Source organism: Rhinopithecus bieti, unplaced genomic scaffold (genome assembly GCF_001698545.2).
Source record: "Rhinopithecus bieti isolate Rb0 unplaced genomic scaffold, ASM169854v2 scaffold_13710, whole genome shotgun sequence".
Lineage (NCBI taxonomy): Eukaryota > Metazoa > Chordata > Mammalia > Primates > Cercopithecidae > Rhinopithecus > Rhinopithecus bieti.
This window is the reverse complement of record NW_016807962.1, coordinates 1417336-1438598: the sequence shown is the minus strand read 5'-3', so window position 1 is coordinate 1438598 and position 21263 is coordinate 1417336. Positions and strand designations below refer to the sequence as shown.

The 21263-nt window shown below is 39.6% G+C and overlaps 1 protein-coding gene across 1 annotated transcript in view; it reads left to right on the top strand.

Moving 5' to 3' along the window:
• Positions 1–20837, top strand: part of CNTRL (centriolin) — a 97674-nt gene extending 76837 nt beyond the window's left edge. Inside the window, 18 exon segments of the mRNA XM_017884217.1 lie at positions 1116–1246; positions 1386–1526; positions 1629–1755; positions 2496–2660; positions 3719–3782; positions 3785–3877; positions 5384–5499; positions 5582–5799; positions 8447–8604; positions 9607–9680; positions 11058–11246; positions 11661–11886; positions 13164–13369; positions 14964–15104; positions 16780–17046; positions 17211–17273; positions 18543–18749; positions 20388–20837. Of these exon segments, the coding sequence (XP_017739706.1) occupies positions 1116–1246; positions 1386–1526; positions 1629–1755; positions 2496–2660; positions 3719–3782; positions 3785–3877; positions 5384–5499; positions 5582–5799; positions 8447–8604; positions 9607–9680; positions 11058–11246; positions 11661–11886; positions 13164–13369; positions 14964–15104; positions 16780–17046; positions 17211–17273; positions 18543–18749; positions 20388–20411 (2610 nt within the window). The 3' untranslated portion in view covers positions 20412–20837.
• The last annotated feature ends 426 nt before the right edge of the window (positions 20838–21263 follow it).

Below are 21263 nucleotides of genomic sequence, written 5' to 3'. Positions count from 1 at the left end.
TTTTTTTTTTTTTTTTTTTGGCTGAAGGTGAGTCACTGCTCTATTTTTGGAACTTTTGATGTCATTGTTTTAAGCATCTTATGTTAGGCAGAAAAAGAAACCAAGTTGATTAAAAAAAAATTGTGGGCCGGGCACGGTGGCTCACACTTGTAATCCCAGAACTTTGGGAGGACGAGGCAGGTGGATCACAAGGTCAGGCGATCGAGACCATCCTGGCTAACACGGTGAAACCCCCGTCTCTACCAAAAATGCAAAAAATTAGCCGGCGTGGCGGCGGGCACCTATAGTCCCAGCTACTTGGGAGGCTGAGGCAGGAGAATGGTGTGAACCTGGGAGGCGGAGCTTGCAGTGAGCCGAGATCACGCCACTGCACGCAAGCCTGGGCGACTGAGTGAGACTCCGTCTCAAAAAAAAAAAAAAAAAAATTATGTTTTTACCAACTCTTATATAGGAAGATTTTAAACATTTGCAAAGTATTTAATGTTTGTGTTTGTCAGCCATAATTACATTATCACCAGATCAATGCATTTTTACTTCACTTGATAATGACTATAGAGTACAGCAAGAGTTTCTGTGTGGAGAGAATCTTGGTAAAATCACTTCATTACCACTTAGTTGGGTAGATAGTTTTAATATTTTAAATGATATAATAGTATTACAGATTATTTTGAAATAAAAAGCATCTTTAGTTCCACTACTTTCAAGTGACTGTTTTTATATAGTCTTTCTGTCTTTATTGACACGTGTAGTTTTACATAGTTGCTCTCACAGTGCTTATATCATTTTATTTTTCTCAGCCAACATAGTATTAACTTTCTTCTGTGTTGCTACATTGTCATCTGATCATTTTAAAGGCTACACAGTATTCCACTTTGTTAATGCATTATCACTTAGCCTATTATTTGTCAGGTCTTATATTATTATACAATGAGCATTTTTCTGTAGTAGTTCTTTGCTTCTGAATTATTTACCAAGAATTAGAGTTATAGTGAATGGACATTTTTATGTCTTTCTGTATCATCTTGTTTTCCAAAAGAGATGTACTGGTTTACATGGCCAGTAGCTGTGAGTGAGTATTGTAACTGAATGGCTTTTAATGACAGTTTCTTTTCTAGACAAAAAATGCTGTCGAAAAGTTCACTGATGCCAAGAGAAGTTTATTGCAAACTGAGTCAGATGCTGAGGAATTAGAAAGGAGAGCTCAGGAAACTGCCGTTAACCTTGTCAAAGCTCATCAGCAGCTAAGGTAGGTGGATTCCCTAAGCCGTTGATGTACACATTGAGATGAATGAAAAGTTTGCTTCTAAGGGGATAATAATTGGTTTATGATAAATAATGCGTGGTAAGTCTACAGGACCTGGGGGGAATAAAGCAATGTGCTTTAGATTACTCCAGGCTGATGCAAAGGATTTGGAGCAGCATAAAATCAAGCAAGAAGAAATCTTGAAAGAAATAAACAAAATTGTAGCAGCAGAAGACTCAGACTTCCAATGTTTAAGCAAGAAGAAGGAAAAACTGACAGAAGAGTAAGTAAGTCCCCTGTAGGGCTACAAGGGGTTTGTGCTGGAAGACAGCTCTGGGGTTCCGAGTCCCTTAGTATCTGCTCTAGTGTTGCTGGTGCTTTGTAGGCTTCAGAAACTGCAAAAAGACGTTGAGATGGCAGAACGCAATGAGGATCACCACCTGCAAGTCCTTAAAGAATCTGAGACACTCCTTCAAGCCAAGAGAGCTGAGCTGGAAAAGCTGAAAAGCCAGGTATGGCAATAGACGCCTTGAAAAAACAACTGACACAGCACTGTATGATTATAAAAGTAATACATGTTTAATTGTAGAAAAGAATAAATGAGGCTATGTATTATAGTTGTTAATCATAAAGTCTGAACTAAATTTGAATCCCAACTCAATACAATATTTTTGAGTAAAAAAAGTGAGTCTCAAAACATGGTATACTCTATGATATCATTTCTGTTAAATGCCTTTATGAACACTTGTGGTTGTATTTTTAGTCAATACCAAAGTACAAAAGTGGTCATCTGATAAGGGGGATTCTGAGTATTTTCTGTTTTCTTCCTTTTGCATATCCACATGGTCTTCTTTTTTTTGTAAACAAATACATATTGTCCTTAAAATTGTAACAAGTTTTTAATTTTAAAATGAATGCATTTTAAAATCTCTGACTAACTTCCATCACCAAGGATGTCAAAATGGAATTAGGGTATAAAATAAAAAGTTCTTGGAAAACCATAACCTGAGAGATAATCATGATTGTCATATTGTTGTTCTTACTGTGATCACTGTGATTTGAGTGGTTTTAAGTATGTGAGCTCAAGGTTTTCATTAGGCATTTCACCCTTGCACTCCTTGCCTGGGTTTTCTGACTCTTGGGGGCTAGGCTATTAGCTCCTGATTTTACCTCACAACTAAATTATCTCCAGGTTAGCACGGAGGGCTGTATGGCCTTTGTCAAACTTACTCTTCCCTTTTCTTTAATACAGGTGACAAGTCAGCAGCAGGAGATGGCTGTCTTGGACAGGCAGTTAGGGCATAAAAAGGAGGAGCTGCATCTACTCCAAGGAAGCATGGTGCAGGCAAAAGCTGACCTCCAGAAAGCTCTGAGACTGGGAGAGACTGAAGTAGCTGAGAAGTGCAATCACATTAAGGTGTGTTTTTTATTAGGTTTTCTGAAGAGTCCTAGGACAGTGCTATAGGTTTACTTTGATGTATTTTCATTGCTTCTCCCCAAATGAAAATATAAATTCCTGAAATCTTGCTTCCTCTGTAAAATCAATTTGTTATGTATCCATGCAGTGGCTGTCATGTGTAGTCCCCCATGTTGTTTTCTGGATATGCTCAAAGTTCTCCTGCCCCTGTACCTTTTTCATACCATTTCTTCTCCAGGAATTCCCTTTCTTCCCTATCACTAGCCTGATCTCACCTGTTTCTCATGACGCAGCTTCATGCCACCTCCTCTAAGAAAACTTCTGGCCGGGTGCAGTGGCTCACACCTGTAATCTCAGCACTTTGGGAGGCCAAGGCGGGCAGATCACGAGGTTAAGAGATTGAGACCATCCTGGCCAACATGGTGAAAGCCCATCTTTACTAAAAATACAAAAATTAGCCAGGCATGGTGGCATGCACCTGTAATCCCAGCTACTCGGGAGACTGAGAAAGGAGAATTACTCGAACTCTGGAGGCGGTGGTTGCAGTGAGCCGAGATCGTGCCACTGCACCCCGGCCTAGTGACCGAGTGAGACTCAATTTCAAAAAAAAAAAGAAAAGAAAACTTCTCTGACTTTTTTCTTTCTCTTGGAAGAAGGAGTTTCCTTCTTTTGAGTTTAGAAACAGTCTGTCTGCATGTTTCCTAGGGCATCTTAGCCTTTTGTGATTGTGTTTATGTTCCCTGCCTTACCACTCAACAAGGTGCTAAGCCCTTCCAGAGCAGGAGCCATGTCTCAGTCAGGCTTTTCTCTCTATAGCACATTGCCTTGCTTATAGTAATGTTGCAAATATATTTAGATGAAGAGAATATGTTACTTTCTTCTATTATATAGAAATAGGTTTCTGCAAAATATAATGCTGTTCTTGACATAAAAGGCAAAAATGAGCTTGTTTCCAAATTAGAATTTCTATGAAATAAAACAATAAATAACAGAACTTATTTTGAAGTAATTTTCATTTACAGTCACAGGAGGGGGTAACTTTTTTTTTTCAAACACAGGAAGTAAAATCTCTTCTGGAAGAACTGAGTTTTCAGAAAGGAGAACTGAACGTTCAGATTAGTGAAAGAAAACTCAGCTTACATTTATAAAGCAGGAAATTGAAAAAGAGGAAGAAAATCTTCAGATTGTTTTAAGGCAGATGTCTAAACATAAAACTGGTAAGTTTAAAGGAAAACAATCATACAAAGTTTGAGGTTGGAAATGTCTGTGTATTACAAGTCACAGAAAAAAATAAGAAATGGCCAAACTGTAAAGTTTAACCTTACTACTAATAAGCAAAGAAAGCAGGTTATAAAAGGCATATGATGTTATTTTCTGCCATTTTAATTGATAAACTTTATTTAAAAGCAAAATAATCATGCTCATTGTTGATCAGAGTGTGCTGAAAGAAGAGCACGCACAGTCTATCAATTGAGATGTAAACTGGAACAATCTCCCAGTGTTTCAAGACTCTTAAAATTCACACCTGTTGAACCAGTCAGCCCATTTCTACTCCTCCAGAAAGGGCAAGTATGTACATCACAGCCATATTTATAATGACAAAATTTGGAAACAGGCTGGGTGTGGTGGTTCATGCCTATAATCCCAGCTCTTTGGGAGGCTGAGGCAAGAGGATTGCTTGAGCCTAGGAGTTCAAAACTACCTGGGCAATGTAGTGAGACCCCATCTCTACAAAAATATTCAAAAATTAGCGATACACATTGATGTGCACCTGTAGTCTCAGCTATTCGGAAGGCCAAGCAGGGAGGATCCCTTGAGCTTGGGAGGTCAAGGCTGCAGTGAGCTATGATTATGCCACTATGCTCCAGCCTGGGAAACAGAGGAAGACCCTGTTTCACCACACCCCCTGCAAAATTGGAAACAGATGACCAATTTAAAAGTCATATTTTTAACATTTAATGACATACAAACATGCCCATGAGAAGAATGAAAAAAGTGGGTAAAAAATGAGTATGGAGTATATAGACCCAGTTTATTTTAAAATGTGTGAGAATAAGTGTGTGTGTGCGCACGCACATGCATTCTTGGAACATCAAAATGCTATTGTAATAGTGATTTGGTGGTGGTGGGTTTTTATTTTTTTCGTATTTTCCAACTTTTCTACAATAAGCAAATATCTCTATAATCAGAAAAAAAGTTAATATTTAAATATTTGTATTTCAAAGGCCAAAAAATTGTTATGTAAATCTCAGTCTGTATTTCAAAGTATTTTTAACTTATTTTGATCAATTTTATAGAAAATGCTTTTAGTTGATTCTTTTATGTAGAAGCAAATGCTTTGGAACCAGATCTTTGTTAATTAAATGTTTTTGTTAAAATGTTTGTTTATTTATTTGTATAGAGATGGGATCTTGCTCTGTCAACCAGGCTAGTCTCAAACTCCTGGGCTCAAGCAATCCTTACACTTCAGCCTGCCAAATGGCTGAGATTACAGGCGCGTGCTGCTGCACCTGGCTTGTTAAAATGTTTTAAACAAATTAAATAGTATGTAACAATACTTTTAGAGAATTTTTTTTAAGAATAAAATTAGCACCATTAATTCAGCGCAACAGAATTTTAAAAATTATCTTGTATTAGTCAATAGCATTGTTTTCTGTTTCATTTTGTAAATGTTTTCCAAGTTCGTTTAATATCATGGACCATGCTTTGTTTCTATCCCTTAGAACTAAAGAATATTCTGGACATGTTGCAACTTGAAAACAATGAGCTACAAGGTTTGAAGCTACAACATGACCAAAAGGTATCTGAATTAGAGAAGACTCAGGTGGCAGTGCTAGAGGTAATGAACAAAGCCATTGTACCCTTAAGAAACTGAGGTCTTTCTCATGTAGGATGTTTGAGTCCTCTTTTATCTGATTTAGGAGAAACTGGAGTTAGAGAATTTGCAGCAGATAGCCCAGCAGCAGAAAGGGGAAATAGAGTGGCAGAAGCAGCTCCTCGAGAGGAATAAACGAGAAATAGAACGAATGACTACTGAGTCCCGAGCTTTACAATCGTGTGTTGAGTGTTTGAGCAAAGAAAAGGAAGATCTCCAAGAGAAATGTGACATTTGGGAAAAAAAGTTGGCACAAACCAAAAGGTGAGAGCAAGAACAAATAAGCTTGCAGGATCACTTCTTCAGGCCAAGACATTATAAACATGCTAGAAAAAATTTGGAAAATAGAGAAAAGGATAAAATACACCACAAACTTGGTATCATAATACATTTTGCCAGTTGCATTGTTTGGTGAGTTTCCCTCTAGCTTTTTTTTTTTTTTTTCCTCAAAAGCATTTTTAAAAAATCTATTGTGCTTTTTTTAAGTAAAATAATACATGCTGGAAATAAATGGAGATATATATCTTGTTCATGGAGCAGAAGACAGCATTGTTAAAGATTTAGTTCTCTTCAAATTGATCTCTAGATTCAAAACAGTTACAATTAAAATCTCAATAGCCTTTTCTTGTGGAAATTGACAAGCTGGTTCTGAAATGATATAAACCTAGAATCGAATTATTCTAAGACCTACAATAGAATTTATACAGTTTTTTAGGTATGACACCAAAACAACTTTTAGAAAGTAGAACAAAAATTTAGGACTAACACTACCTGATTGCAACACTTTTATAAACCTATAGTAATCAAAACACTGTGGTATTAGTATAAAGATGAACACATAGATCAATGGAATAGAATAGAAAGTCTAGAAATAAACTGACATATATGTGAACAACTGATTTTGATGAAGATACAAAGGCATCTTTTTCAGTAAAGAAAAGATAGTCTTTTAGAAAAATGTTGCTGAAACAATTGGATATACAAAACCAAAAAAAGAACCTCAATTCATACCTCACTCTGTATAATATATAAATATTAATTTAAAATGAGGCCAGGCACGGTGGCTTATGCCAGTAATCCCAGCGTTTTGGGAGGCTGAGGCAGGAGGTTCACTTGAGCCCAGGAGTTTGAGACCAGCCTACACAATTAGAAAGACCCTGTGTCTGCAACAACAACAAAAAAAATTAAAAATAGCCAGGTTGGGAAGCTGAGGTGGGAGAATTGTCTGAGCCTGGGAGGTCGAGGCTGCAGTGAGCCATGATGATACCACTGCACTCCAGCCAGGGTGACAGAGTGAGACCCTGTCTCAAAAAATATGTATATATACACATATTTATTTTTATGTTTATATATAGGACCATAATCATACATGTAAAACCTAAATATAAAACTTCTAGAAGAAAACATAAAACATAGTAGAAAACTTTTGTGACCTTGGAGTGGGCACAAATTCTTGGTATGACACCAAAAGCATGATCCATAAAATAATAAATTGATACAATTAGACTTCAAAATTTAAAACATCTGCTCCTCAAAAGACACTGTTAAGGTAATGAAAAGATATGTCACAGATTGGGAAAAAATATTTGCAACCCATGTATCTGATAAAGGACTTGTGTTCAGAATATATATATAAAGAACTCTGAAAACTCAATAAGAAAATAACCCAGTTATTTAAATGGGCAAAAGATTTGAACAGACATTTCATTACAGAAGATAAATGGATGGCAAATAAGCACATGAAAAGATACGCAGGATCATTAATCATTACGGAAATGCAAATTAAAACCACAGTGAGATATCACTACACACCTATTAGAACAACAGCCATACCAAATGTTAATATTAACCAGCAACTTTCTTTTTTTTCTTGAGACGGGAGTCTCTGTCACCCAGGCTGGAGTGCAGTGGCTCACTGCAAGCTCCGCCTGCCGGGTTCACGCCATTCTCCTGCCTCCGCCTCCAGAGTAGGTGGGACTACAGGCACCCGATACCACGCCCGGCTAATTTTTTGTATTTTTAGTAGAGACGGGGTTTCACTGTGTTAGCCAGGATGGTGTCGATCTCCTGACCTCGTGATCCGCCCGCCTTGGCCTCCCAAAGTGCTGGGATTACAGGCGTGAGCCACCGCATCCGGCCGGAAGTTTCATATATGATTGAGGGGCATGTAAAATGGTATTAAGTAACTATTTAACTTTGGAAGACAGTTTAACAGTTACTTAAAAATCAAACATACACCAACCGGAAGATCTAGCCATTCTACTCCTAGGTATTATATTTATTCAAGAGAAATGAAAGCATATTTCTACACAGTGTATATACTAATGTTCATGACAGCCTTATTTGTAATAGCCAAAGACTAGAAATGACCCAAATGTCTATCACCTGGTAAACAGAAACAAATTGTGGTATATCCACACTGTAGAATACTACTCAGCAATAAGAAGGGAATGAAGTATTGATACACACAACACGGATGAATCTCAAAGTAACTACGCTGAGTGAAAGAAGCCAGACCAAAAGCAAGTTCACACTGTATGAGTCCCTTTATATACTACAATACATGCTCATGCATGTCTGCTATATGGACAGATCCTACTGTACATACAATCGTTTTCTACTTTTTTTATTGTCACAGCTCCATTTTATCAGATTTTGGAATTCTGAATGTTATCCATGTTTTAATCTATGATTTTTATAAAACTTCAGTTTAATGAGTCATTTGAAAAAAGTCTCCACTTAGAAAGCTGATAAGATTTTGAAAATGAGTTGTCTTAAATTTCGTGAAGATTTATAATCTTTTATACTTTCCATAACTGTATGTTGTGAAAGGATAACACTGTTCCTCAGTCATCTCCTGTGTGTGCTTGAATATTTTATATTTGACAGTCTGACTTATTCTCTGTGGTAGGGTTTTAGCAGCAGCAGAAGAAAATAGCAAAATGGAGCAATCAAACTTAGAAAAGTTGGAATTGAATGTCAGAAAACTGCAGCAGGAACTAGACCAACTAAACAGAGACAAGTTGTCACTGCATAACGACATTTCAGCAATACAACAGCAGCTCCAAGGTATAAGGCAGCAGAACAGTGAAAGTGTGATTTCGTTGCCCTTTGTTAGTTTCTTTGTTTGATTTTTCTTATGGCAGAAGTAATTCCTCCTAAGGAGCATGGAGTTTCTTTGTAAAATTAGATTGTGGTAATGGTTGCACAACTTGCAAACTACTAAAAGCCTTTGAATTATACACTTTAAATAGGACCTAATATGTGAATTTTATCTCAAAGTCAGTTTAAAAAAAAAAAAAAACACCTAATTCATCTTCCTTAGAGAACAATTTTAAAACATAGTAAAAAGAAATCAAAATTGCTGTTTACCTCACTCCTCATAGATTCCTAGTAACAGTTTGGTGAATATCCTTCCAGATTTTTCCTAGGGGTGTGTGTCTAGTTTGAAAAGCAAAGATGTAAATAATGAAGATTTTAAAATTATCAAATGTTTATAAATATGATAATTTATTTAGAAATTGCTGAGTAATTCTATCTAATAATATACTTGTTGAACATTTTTTATGTCCTTGATATTTCATTTTCTCATTTAATCCTCATAACATGTTTATGAGATAAAAATTATTTTACTCATTTGTAAATAAGGAAACTGAAGCTTAGTTTTCTTGTGACTGCTTAAATGAGAAGTGACTTGCTAGAGGTCACACAGCTAGTAATTGACAAAGCCAGTATAGATATAAAATTTATTCCCAAATTGCCTTCCTGAAAGGTTAAGTTTCTATTTCTACCAGCAATGCAGACGGTAGCTGTTTTTAAGCTATGCACCTAACATTATCTGTAATTTTTTCGTTGTGAGATTTTGAACATGAAAATCTTTAAAAACCTGAGCTCCAAGCCCAAATGTGGATTGTGCATATAACTCTCTTTTGGCCTTTAATGAGATAGTGTGGCATAGTCATACATGTAATAGAAGTAAGCGTAAAATAACTTCTCTACTTTTTGAGAATGCTAATGGGAATCTGTATGTACGTATGTATTTCTTATTTCATGAGAATGTCATTTCTGTAGAAAAACAAGAAGCAGTAAACTCACTGCAGGAGGAACTAGCTAATGTCCAAGACCATTTGAACCTAGCAAAACAGGTAAGGTTAACAAATGTAATATTCTAGTAGTATACTGAGGGTATGCAGACAATTGGTTTAAATAACAAAGAAATCAAGTAGGCTGGTTCCTCTTCACAACAGCAGATACTGTAGGACCATTTATATAACATAACCATCACATAAATAAAAGTTTTGGTGGAGAGCAGTGGTTTGCTAATTTATTTTAGCCTTAGAACTCTTGATACAAACAAAGTTTTACTCAAAGCTAGTAAGTAGGGTGGTGGCTAGACCAGAGCCCAGCAGCAGTCTCTCAGCAGCTCTTCTTGGGGCTTCAGGGACCAGATGGGTCATCTGTAATCCATGGCACAGATGAGGCCTTTAAAGGCTGGGCTTAGATTTGATTACTCCTTGAGCCATAGAGTAACTGTCAAATCTGGGCCTCTATCTTGTCAGATACTGAATATAGCAGATTTTTGGCCCTTGTACTTCTAATGATTTTCTTAAAGGGAATTCAGTGTTGTCCTGTGAGACTAGTGCTGTAATTCAGAGCACTTCAGGCGAGTTCTAGACCTTAGTTTCTATTATGTAAATTAAGAGTTATGCCAGGTGCGGTGGCTTGCACCTGTAATCCCAGCACTTTGGGAGGCTGAGGTGGGCAGATCACCTGAAGTCAGGAGTTCAAGACTAGCCTGACCAACATGGAGAAACCCCATCTCTACTAAAAATACAAAATTAGCTGGGTGTGGTGGCGCATGCCTGTAATCCCAGCTACTTGGGAGGCTGAGGCAGGAGAATCACTTGAACCCGAGACCTGGAGGTTGCCGTGAGCTGGCATTGCACCATTGCACTCCCGCCTGGGCAACAAGAGCGAAGCTCTGTCTCAGAAAAAAAAAAAAAAGTTACATTAGACACAGGCTGGGTATGGTGGCTCACGCCTGTAATCCCAGCACTTTGGGAGGCCAAGGCAGGTGGATCACTTGAGGCCAGGAGTTCGAGATCAACCTGGCCAATATGGTGAAACCCCATTTCTACTAAAAAGACAAAAAGTTAGCTGGGCGTGGTGGCATGTGCTTGTAGTCCCAACTACTCAAGAGGCTGAGATGGGAGGATTGCTTGAACCTGGGAGGCGGAGGTCACAGTGAGCCAAGATCATGCCACTGCACTCCAGCCTTGGCAACAGAGCAAGACTGTCGAAAAAATAAATAAGTAAATAAGTAAATAAGTAAATAAATAAATAAAATAAAACTTGGATTAGACATCTAAATTCTCTTGTACCTATAAGTTTATTGAGATAATAAAGGAAATAAACTTTTATGCCTCTCATTCTGTCAGACTTAGTAGATACTGGATTGGCACCTGGCCACCTCTAGTAAAGATGGCTTTATTAGTAGTTTCCACTTGTTCTTTCACCTAAAGGACCTGCTTCACACCACCAAGCATCAAGATGTATTGCTTAGTGAGCAGACCCGACTCCAAAAGGACATCAGTGAATGGGCAAATAGGTTTGAAGACTGTCAGAAAGAAGAGGAGACAAAACAACAACAACTTCAAGTGCTTCAGAGTGAGATTGAAGAAAACAAGCTCAAACTAGTCCAACAAGAAATGGTACTACACATTTATGATTTTATATAAAAGAAGCATTTTGTGGCTCATGTGAGCCTATTTTTCCCCTGGCAGAGAGCTGCTGAGAAATATCCCCCATGGGACTGTGTGTCGCTTAACTGCCCTGTGTAGCCATGGGTGGCGTTTACACCAACTATGTGACTTAGAGACCTTTAATGATCATAGAACATCGGTCCTGTAAAGATATTTAATGGCCACGTGCCATTTGCTGCTTTAATCCCCTCCTCACATGCTGGCCAGACAGCTTCCCAAGCCCTCTTGATCACCTCTGTAATGGAATTGTCCCTGTGGGCTGTCTTCTACTTTCTTTTGAACTGGAATCTGTCTCATGTCCATGCAGCTTCTCTGGGACACTATTTGTTGTTTTATGACTAATCAAGATTATTCTTTATTAAGATATTTCAGAGACTCCAGAAAGAGAGAGAAAGTGAAGAAAGCAAATTAGAAACCAGCAAAGTGACACTGAAGGAGCAACAGCACCAGCTGGAAAGGGAATTAACAGACCAGAAAAGCAAACTGGACCAAGTGCTCTCAAAGGTGCTGGCGGCTGAAGAGCGTGTTAGGATTCTGCAGGAAGAGGAGAGGTGGGGTGAGAGCCTGGAGAAGATGCTCTCCCAAACTAGTATGTATTCTGGAACTTCTCACTGGGAGATGGGGTATGGGTTGGCTCTGCTGGTTGTCTTGCAAAAGTATTTAAAGAGATCCAGACCCCAGCCAGAGCCAGGAGAGGAAGCAGGAGAAGTTAAAGCAGGAGGTATGATAGCCCTGTGAAAGATGAGGAAGCAGGTTCAGAGAAGAGATGTGATCCTGAGACTGACCAGAAAGTCCTTCCTTGCTCGTATTGTCTCCTTTGAGAATGCCATCTCAAGAAAGTGGAACATTCAAGTGAATAACTGCCAAAAGATACTCTTAAAGGATATTACTTTTGAGCTTTGGGAATAATGATCTCCTTCATCTCAAGTGTCAAAAAAAATCATATTAACAGTTCTTCTGTCCAGATTTGGCCTAGTGAATGGTACCAGAATACAGGTGTTTGCTTTTAAGTCAGTTTGTTCTCTCTTGAACCATATATAAATGAAGTTGACATGGGAATCCAGGGTAAATGATTGTTCTCACATCAGTAAATGGTTTTTCTCTTTCTTAGGCTCCAGGGTTTAATAATGCTTGGAAAATGTTATGGGCTTGGGGATCTGAAAGGGTTATTATTCCTTTTTCCCTGGGAACTCTTGATATACGCAGACCCAATCATTTCATTATTAAAATGAAACTTAAAAAAAATATGTCCAGTTCTGATCATGCCAGAGTTGTTGAAAAGTAAAATCTGGGTGATAAGAAAAATATCTTTTAAATGTCACTTTTATTTTGTAAGCATTCTCTGTCGAGTACTCACTATGTACCAAGTGTTTGCATACATGATTCTAACTGAACATCAGGAAATGTATTCCTCATTATAAAATGGGGCTCATGCCAGTGTAGGAGGCAGCTCCAAATCCTGTGCACTTTCCACTGCACTACCTCCTCTGGAAGGACGTTGTACTGGTGTGTCTCCCTTTATGAAAATCAGTGTTTATAAAAAACATTTCATCTGTTCCACACACTTCAGGATTGGTGCTGGGTTTCCTCTCACTGGTCTCAAAGAGTTGAAAGAGAAGATAGTAGCTGTCTGACACTCTGGGATCAGTCTCTCCAGGAACCAATTACTTCAAAAGGCACCCTTATCTGGGTCTTTTTCTGGGCCTTTGAAGTGTGGGTCAGGGTAGGCTTGTAAGACTTTGTAATGGAGGAAAGCACCTGCATGGGTCGCATATCACCATTATGCATCTGCCACAAGGGAAGGGGAGCTCTGCCCACAGTTGGCTCGGGCTCTTTAGCTAAACCAACTGCAAATGCTCATTTCAGAACGGCAGCTTTCAGAAAGGGAGCAGCAATTGGTGGAGAAGTCAGGTGAGCTGTTGGCCCTCCAGAAAGAGGCAGACTCTATGAGGGCAGACTTCAGCCTCCTGCGGAACCAGTTCTTGACAGAAAGAAAGAAAGCTGAGAAGCAGGTGGCCAGCCTGAAGGAAGCACTTAAGATCCAGCGGAGCCAGCTGGAGAAAAACCTTCTTGTGAGTACCTGCTGCCGTGGCAGTTTGTGAGGAAATGATAAATTTAAAATTTTAAACTGCAACACCACTTCAACATAGAGAAAATAAATTACCCATCAACACAGTTCTGAACCCAACTGTTGTTATTGGTGTATTTATGCATCATTTGTCCTTGAAGCTGATGGTAAGTTTTACCTGGGACAGGGGTGCAGCCTCAAAGGAGCTCTGGCTGGCTGGGGAGACTGTCGTGTGAACAGCCATTATCAGCACAAAGTAGAGAGCACGTTCTGCCAGTGAGCCTCAGTTTACACCTCCACTGGCGGGTGGAGGGGTATTGAAGAAGGCTTCTCTAGACGGTTTTTTTTTTTAGATGGCATCTGCTCTGTCTCCCAGGCTAGAGTGCAGTGGCGCGATCTCAGCTCACTGCAGCCTCCGCCTCCCGGGTTCAAGTGATTCTCATGCCTCAGCCTCCTGAGTAGCTGGAACCACAGGTGTGCACCACACACCCAACTAATTTTTGTATTTTTAGTAGAGATGGGGTTTCACCAGGTTGACCAGGCTGGTCCTGAACTCCTGACCTCAGGTGATCCACCTGCCTCAGCCTCCCAAGGTGCTGGGATTACAGGTGTGAGCTATTGCGCCCGGCCCATAGATGGTTTATTTTTATTTTTATTTTTAAGACAGAGTCTTGCTCTGTCACCCAGTCTGGAGTGCAGTGGCATGATCTCAGTTCACTGCAACCTCCACCTCCCAGGTTCAAGCAATTATCCTGTCTCAGCCTCCTGAGTATCTGGAATTACAGGCGCGTGCCACCACGCCTGGCTAATTTTTGTATTTTTAATAGAGTGGGGTTCACCATGTTGGCCAGGCTGGTCTCGCACTCCTGACCTTGTGATCCGTATGCCTTGGCCTCCTAAAGTGCTGGGATTATAGGCGTGAGCCACCATGCCCAGCCAGTTTTATTACACTGCTGTAGTCAGTGCTTACAAATTTTTCTCATCCTACCCTTTTTGGCCAACATTAGCTTTAATCATTATCCTAAAACCAGGAAGCTCAATCTACCATGCTTTCATCCTTGAAATAAATTTGGGAAGTGACACTCAGATAGGTCAGAATAATTTATGGTGGATGGAGGCAGCTGAGCAGCAATGGAACTGTCAAGGGTGTGGATTTTTCCAGTACCCTCTGGAGGGATTAGTGGAGCCCTGTTCTATGAAAGGAACTTTTAAACCATGTGTGTCTCTCAAAGGGGATACACGTCTAACTAGTGATAGGCCAGATCATCATACAGATGGAATGTAGATGTCTCAGATTTAACCCTACCAGTAACCCTGTGATGATGGCTATTATTATTCTCATTTTACAGACAATTAATGAAGACTCAGAAAGGGTTAGTAGCTTATTATCAAAGGTGATGCTAACAGGCTCTGACATGTATATACTCCCAGTTGTATTTGATCTGCCAATGAAAGGAAGATAGAATTATCCCCATTTGACAGCTAGCAAAGCTGAGGCCCAGATGGGGAATGAAGTTATAGAGCTAGTGAGTGTGTAAGCCAGCAAACCACACCTCCACTTGTTGGATCGCAGAGTTATTTTCTTCCTCCTGTGCTAGGAGCAAAAACAGGAGAACAGCTGCATGCAAAAGGAAATGGCAACAATTGAACTGGTAGCCCAGGACAACCATGAGCGGGCCAGGCGCCTGATGAAGGAGCTCAACCAGATGCAGTATGAGTACACGGAGCTCAAGAAACAGGTGTGTGCCCAGGAAGCCCAGCTGGCCAGCCTGGGGAGAGAGGACTCACTGGGCTCAGGCAGATTGTATTGTTTTTAATATCCCTTCTATAGTAGTATAGAAAACTGATTATAAGAATGTTCTTTAAGTCAAATCTGGCTTTTAGCCTTAACATTTAGAAATGCACCTCCACTATTTGTTAAAATATACTTTCAAAATTCTCTTAAATTTGACAAGCTCTTAAAATGTTAGTTTTCAAGGAAAACGGTAATTCTTGAGCATCATATTTCATGTCCCAAAGAACTACGTTGAAATGTTAGATTTTATGCCATAAACAAGTCTATAGGAGCCAAAACCTCCCCTACCCCTTGAGCAAGAAAAGATGGTCCAGGGGGAAACCTTTGATATCACATAATGTAGCCAGGCAGAGAGTGTTAAACCAGCTCATGCCTGGACTGGTAGAGTCTCTAATCCTTGATGTCTCTGGTGTCCTTTAGATAAAGCATCTGGGCCATCCCTGAACTCTAGCAGGGGCTGCTGTGGCCACTCATTTGGCCCTGCTATACTTAGTCCTTTGGATGACCCCACGTGGCCATTCTAGTTTCATCTGTGCTTCCAGTCCCCTGACGCCCCACATATACCTACCATTTGATTCAAGATAAAATAACTAAAAACAATTATTTAAAGACCACAAGCCCTTAGTGATTTTGCCTTTGCAAATTTGGTAAGGCAATTAGCAGTAGGTATAAATCTCATTTTCACTAAGCTGTATATGGGGTAGAGCCACATAGAGTAGTCTCAGGCATCAAATGCAATTGGTAACACTTTAAGAAACCTCTAGGCTGGGTGCGGTGGTGCATTCCTGTAATCCCAGCACTTTAGGAGGCCAAGGTGGGTGGATCGCTTAAGCTCAGGAGTTCAAGACCAGCCTGGGCAACATGCTGAGACCTCGTCTCTACTAAAAATACAAAAAGTAGCTAGGTGTGGTGGCATACACCTGTAGTCCCAGCTACTCAGGAGGCTGAGGTGGGAGGAATGCTTGAGCCTGGGAGGTTGAGACTGCAGTGAGCCAAGATTGTGCCACTGCACTCCAGCCTGGGTGACAGAGCAAGACCCTGTCTTTAAAAAAAAAAATGTATATTGCTCAAGCCACCAGATTCTTCACTTATAAAATTCCAGCATTAGCATTTATAATCCAGATCACTTATGACTTATTTCAGTAAATGGCCCTTTTCTCTAGTTGCCAGTTGGGTGCCACTGAGGTACTTCATGTAAATTCTCACTTAGTTTTCACATTTCTGAGCAGAAGTTATTTATCTCCATGTATAAATGAGGTCATGGAGGATCAGATGTTAGCCAACTTACCCTAAGTCATACTGGTAATACTGGAAATGAGACTGGTAACTAGCTTTGTCTGACTCCAAAGAGATTGTCTTCTATAGAGTAATTCACCTTCAAGGAACTTTATGCATGTGCCTTTTCTAAATGAAAGCTGTTCCAGTGAAAATGCCAATAAAATAATTTATTCAGTAGCTTATAGATTCTTGAGTATCTGAAAAATCACAAGTTTTTACAGTTCTAGTAATTATAGTAGTTGATATTTATAGATCTTTAAATACGTGGCACATCATTCAGCTCAATTCCAAGTAAGTCTGAAATTTTATACAATGATATTTGACACCAACTCACTGTTTAGATGGCAAACCAAAAAGATTTGGAGAGAAGACAAATGGAAATCAGTGACGCAATGAGGACTCTTAAATCTGAGGTGAAGGATGAAATCAGAACCAGCCTGAAGAATCTCAATCAGTTTCTTCCAGAAGTACCAGCAGATCTAGAAGCTATTTTGGAAAGAAACGAAAACCTAGAAGGAGAATTGGAAAGCTTGAAAGAGAACTTTCCATTTACCATAAATGAGGGACCTTGTGAAGAAAAACTGAACTTTTCACAAGTTCACATAATGGTAAGGGTTTATCCTGCTATTCTCTGGGTTCATAGGATTGACCGCCTCCCCCAGCCAAGCTGAAACACAGATGTGGGGGTGCTGGGGTAGGGGAGGGAAAGGCTGGTTGGCTTCCACTTGTAGCAGCAGTGGTATCTGATATCTCCATTTTCCCTCTGAGAAAGGATGAGCACTGGCGTGGAGAAGCACTCCGGGAGAAACTGCGTCACCGGGAAGACCGACTCAAGGTTGCCCTTTAAAACAAACAAAAAACCAGTATGAGATACTGGGCACATTGGGGAGGGGAGGGGAAAGTTACATTTACCTGATGCTTTCACATCCATGCTGTTGCAGCACTGCCGGCAGTGTCAGGGATGGCATGTGTCTGAAGCTCTGAGGAGTTGGTGTCACCAGTAAACGGCAGTCAGTGTTCAAAGCAATGACTTGTGTTGACTCCAGTGTTCTTTAACCTATGTAATGCTGCTTTACCTCAGCTAGAACTGATAGAATCTAAGTATTTGGGACAGGAAGTAGAAACACAGTGATGAACTATAAGGTTATCACCGGCCAGCGATGGCAGGAAAGATTTGGGATACTGGAAAAGTAGGCTGAATGTCAGTTAAGGAATTGTTTGGCTCCGAACATGTTGACTTTGAAGGCCTTGTGAGATACCCAGGGAAGGATATCTGTCTGTAGACAGCCAAAAATAGGAGTCTAGGATTACTGATCAGTGTTGACCTAAAGATTTGAGAGTTAAAAGTATAGATGGGAGGTTACATTTATTTGGGGGGAATGGCTATGTAGACAGTATGGGGTGAGAGAGTGCAGTGCTATAGTATTGAGTGGAGCCCTGTGATGTCCAACGATAGTCTCCAGCCATGTGTGGTTATTTAAATTTTAATAAATTATAATTAAGTTAAAAATTCAGTTATTCATTTGCCACATTTCAAGTGCTCAATAGCCACATGTGGCTTTCTATATTGATAGCCAGAGGTAGAACATTCCCATCACTGCAGAAAGTTCTGTTGGACAGCGCTGCTATAGACTTTGAGAGAATTTGATTATAGCAGGGGCAAAAGCCAAAAAGTAGTATGAAGTTGAGGATTAAATACTAGTGAGTTTATAGACAAGAAACTAAGGCTTAGGAAAAAAAATACATAATCAGGAGACACTCCAGGTGTCAAGTATAAACTAACTGATCTCAGTCATAACAGAGAAGGAAAAAAGAGATGAGGCAATAATTTAATGGAGAAGCAAGGGATACAGAAATCCTAAGCACTGCTAGCATGGAAAAAACGGGCCAAGTGAAAGGCCCAGTTAATGACAACACAGAAAAGTAAAGGTTTATGCTCACTAAGTATCCACCTGGCACCTCCTACGATTCTTTTTAAAGATGAACATTTTCAACAACCATTCCTGTTAGCTAGATTTGCCTGTCAAGTGTATGTGAGGAAGCTGAGCTGTAGTTCTGGTGCATTTCTTCTGTGTCAAACCCTAAGTCTTGTAACACTTTTCAGGCCCAACTCCGACACTGTATGTCCAAGCAAGCAGAAGTATTAATTAAAGGAAAGCGGCAGACAGAGGGCACTTTACACAGTTTGAGAAGACAAGTAGATGCTTTAGGGGAACTGGTCACCAGCACCTCTGCAGATTCAGCATCGTCACCCGATCTGTCTCAGCTGGAGTCTTCCCTCACAGAGGACTCTCAACTTGGACAAAATCAGGTAAGCAGCAGCTCTTTTTAAAAACAAAACAATAGCCTGGGGTTGTTTTTTGTTGTTGTTGTTGTTGTTTTGTTTTTTTGAGACAAGGTCTTGCTTGGTACCGTCACATCCCACTGCAGCCTTGACCTCCCAGGCTCAAGCGATCCTCCCACCTCAGCCTCCCATGTAGCTGGGACTACAGGCACACACCACCACACTTGTCTTAGCAAAGACTTGGTAGAGGTGGATAACCTGATGGCTTAGGAAACAGACTACAACTGCAGATTGGATGACCTGGCAGGGATATAGTTAATTCTACTCATGTCCTCCACTTCTGGATTTCTTTATCTTCTACTCTGTCAATATAAAGAGCTTAGACCTGTGAGGCCAATATGAGTCCTAGTTTAGTCTGTCTCCCTGCATTTTGTAACTTCCATTTAAGAAGTTGGAATTCAGACCTCTTAACCTAGGGTCTATAAAAACCCTGAATTTCGCAAAGGTTTTCTGTGCGAGCTTAGATAAGGTTAATAAGCATTTAAGAGGAACATGAAATATGCTCATGGAACTGGTGAGTAGTAGCACACGTAACTGTCAGAGATAGGTAACAGCTTCCATTTTCGAGTGCCTATTGTGTGCACATAAAAAACTTTATATACATTATCTAATTTCTACATCCTTGGAGGTAGGAATTATCCCTTTATATAGGTAAGTAATCTGTACAAAATGATAAATGATTTGGTCAAGGACATAGCAAAGGACAACAGTAGGACTTACGGGCTAATCTGTCTTTACCACAGAGCAGTATATTTTAATGGTGGAGCCACAAGGAGCTTTCAAAGACTGTTGCCTTTTTAATATGCCCAAGGTGGGCAAGTGACTTACCCTAGGTCACACAGCTAATTAATAGCAGCAGGGCCATCTGAATATGATTATCTGTGGTGGAACCCAGTCAGGTAAAGGCCAAAATCATCATGGGCCTCAGGGCAGGGTTCGAGGAGGAGTGTGAGAGGCACTGGGCATTGAATAGGGAAGCTTTAGGGATAAGACAGCCCAGAGTAGTGGGAGAAGAGTACACAAGGGCTTAAGAGCCAGGTTCAATTACCAGCTCAAGGTGGCAGCCAGATTTATTTAGGTGCTTTAAAGGCAACCATCGCACAATGGGTAGGGGCGAGATTGGTAGAATTATTTAGAAGTGTGGGGTTGTAATCCAGACCTATGTGGAATAAAAGCCTGAACTAGTTAAAAGTTAGGGGCTGGCTTCTGAGCCTAGCACTTTATTTCCCTTCTTTTCTGGTAAGAATAGATACTACACTTGATCTTAGCCAAAAGGCTGAGAGCTCCTTCCAACAAGTTCTACAAGGTCCATCAGAACCACTAGACAGTTACCGGCACTGATGCCATCCCTGCTCACTGGGTAAATGTTAAGAGTTTTTTTTTTTTTTTAACTAGAACTTTTAATTGGAGGATCTTGAATTTTAGCAGTTTTAAGAATAACTTTTTTTTCTCTCAGAATTTTGTACACTGGTTCATCTTAAGACATTTTTACAAAGAGGTACTCAAAATACGTAATTTACCTATAAGCCATCATGCCATCACTTAGTTAAGACTGTTTTTACTGTTTCAGAAATTTGATTTATCCTTCCTTCTGTCTTATTGTAGGAAAAGAATGCCTCAGCCAGATGAGGAATACTGTCTTGTGTAAATATATTCAAGGAAAGCACCTCCACTACCTCACTGACTTCATAATTGGAATGTCACTTGTTTTTTTTTTAATCAAGATCCAGTGAACTAAGATTCTGAAACTCCACTGTAGTTTATTTTGCCTGTACCATTAATGCCAATGTTTTTATAAATAACTTGTACATAGTACATACGGGAATAGTTGCATATGGGAATTTAAACCATGTGGCTGAGCCTTTTTGTTTGTATCTTTGTAACTTTTTTTTTTTTTTTAAACCAGTGATTTTAACTGCATAGCTGAACCTACAAACTGGTAAATCTTATTAACAAAAAGAATGTACTTAAGGCCCTCTTTATTTATAGTGTCGAGTTATTTTTGAATTTTGCTTGAAATCTATTTTTCATATGAAAATAAAAGATAACAATCAACTTGGGTCTGTCTGTTGACGTTACACTTCACAGGTAATTCTATGGAAAAGCTGTCAAGTTTTTACCTTAATTCCAAGTAAGTAAGCTTTCAGGTGGTTTTCTTTTACCTGGAGGCTGAAGTACATTATACTTATCAATGAAGGTTTCATCATTTGGAAATACATCAATTATAAAACTATTATGCTTCAGATGCCTTTCCTCAGCCAACATATTCTTTGGTGGAGAATCAGGAAAATGTTGTACCTTGGAGAGTATGACCCAGTGATAAATTCAAATTGTGTTGCCTTTAAAAATTTTGAACTACCATAATTAACAGCTCAACTCCATGATGTGTACATTTCTTTAAAAACTAGAATAGCAACTACTCTCACAGTCTGGCATAATTATTCCCAAGGGGGAAATATGTAGTAAGTTTTAAAATATTCT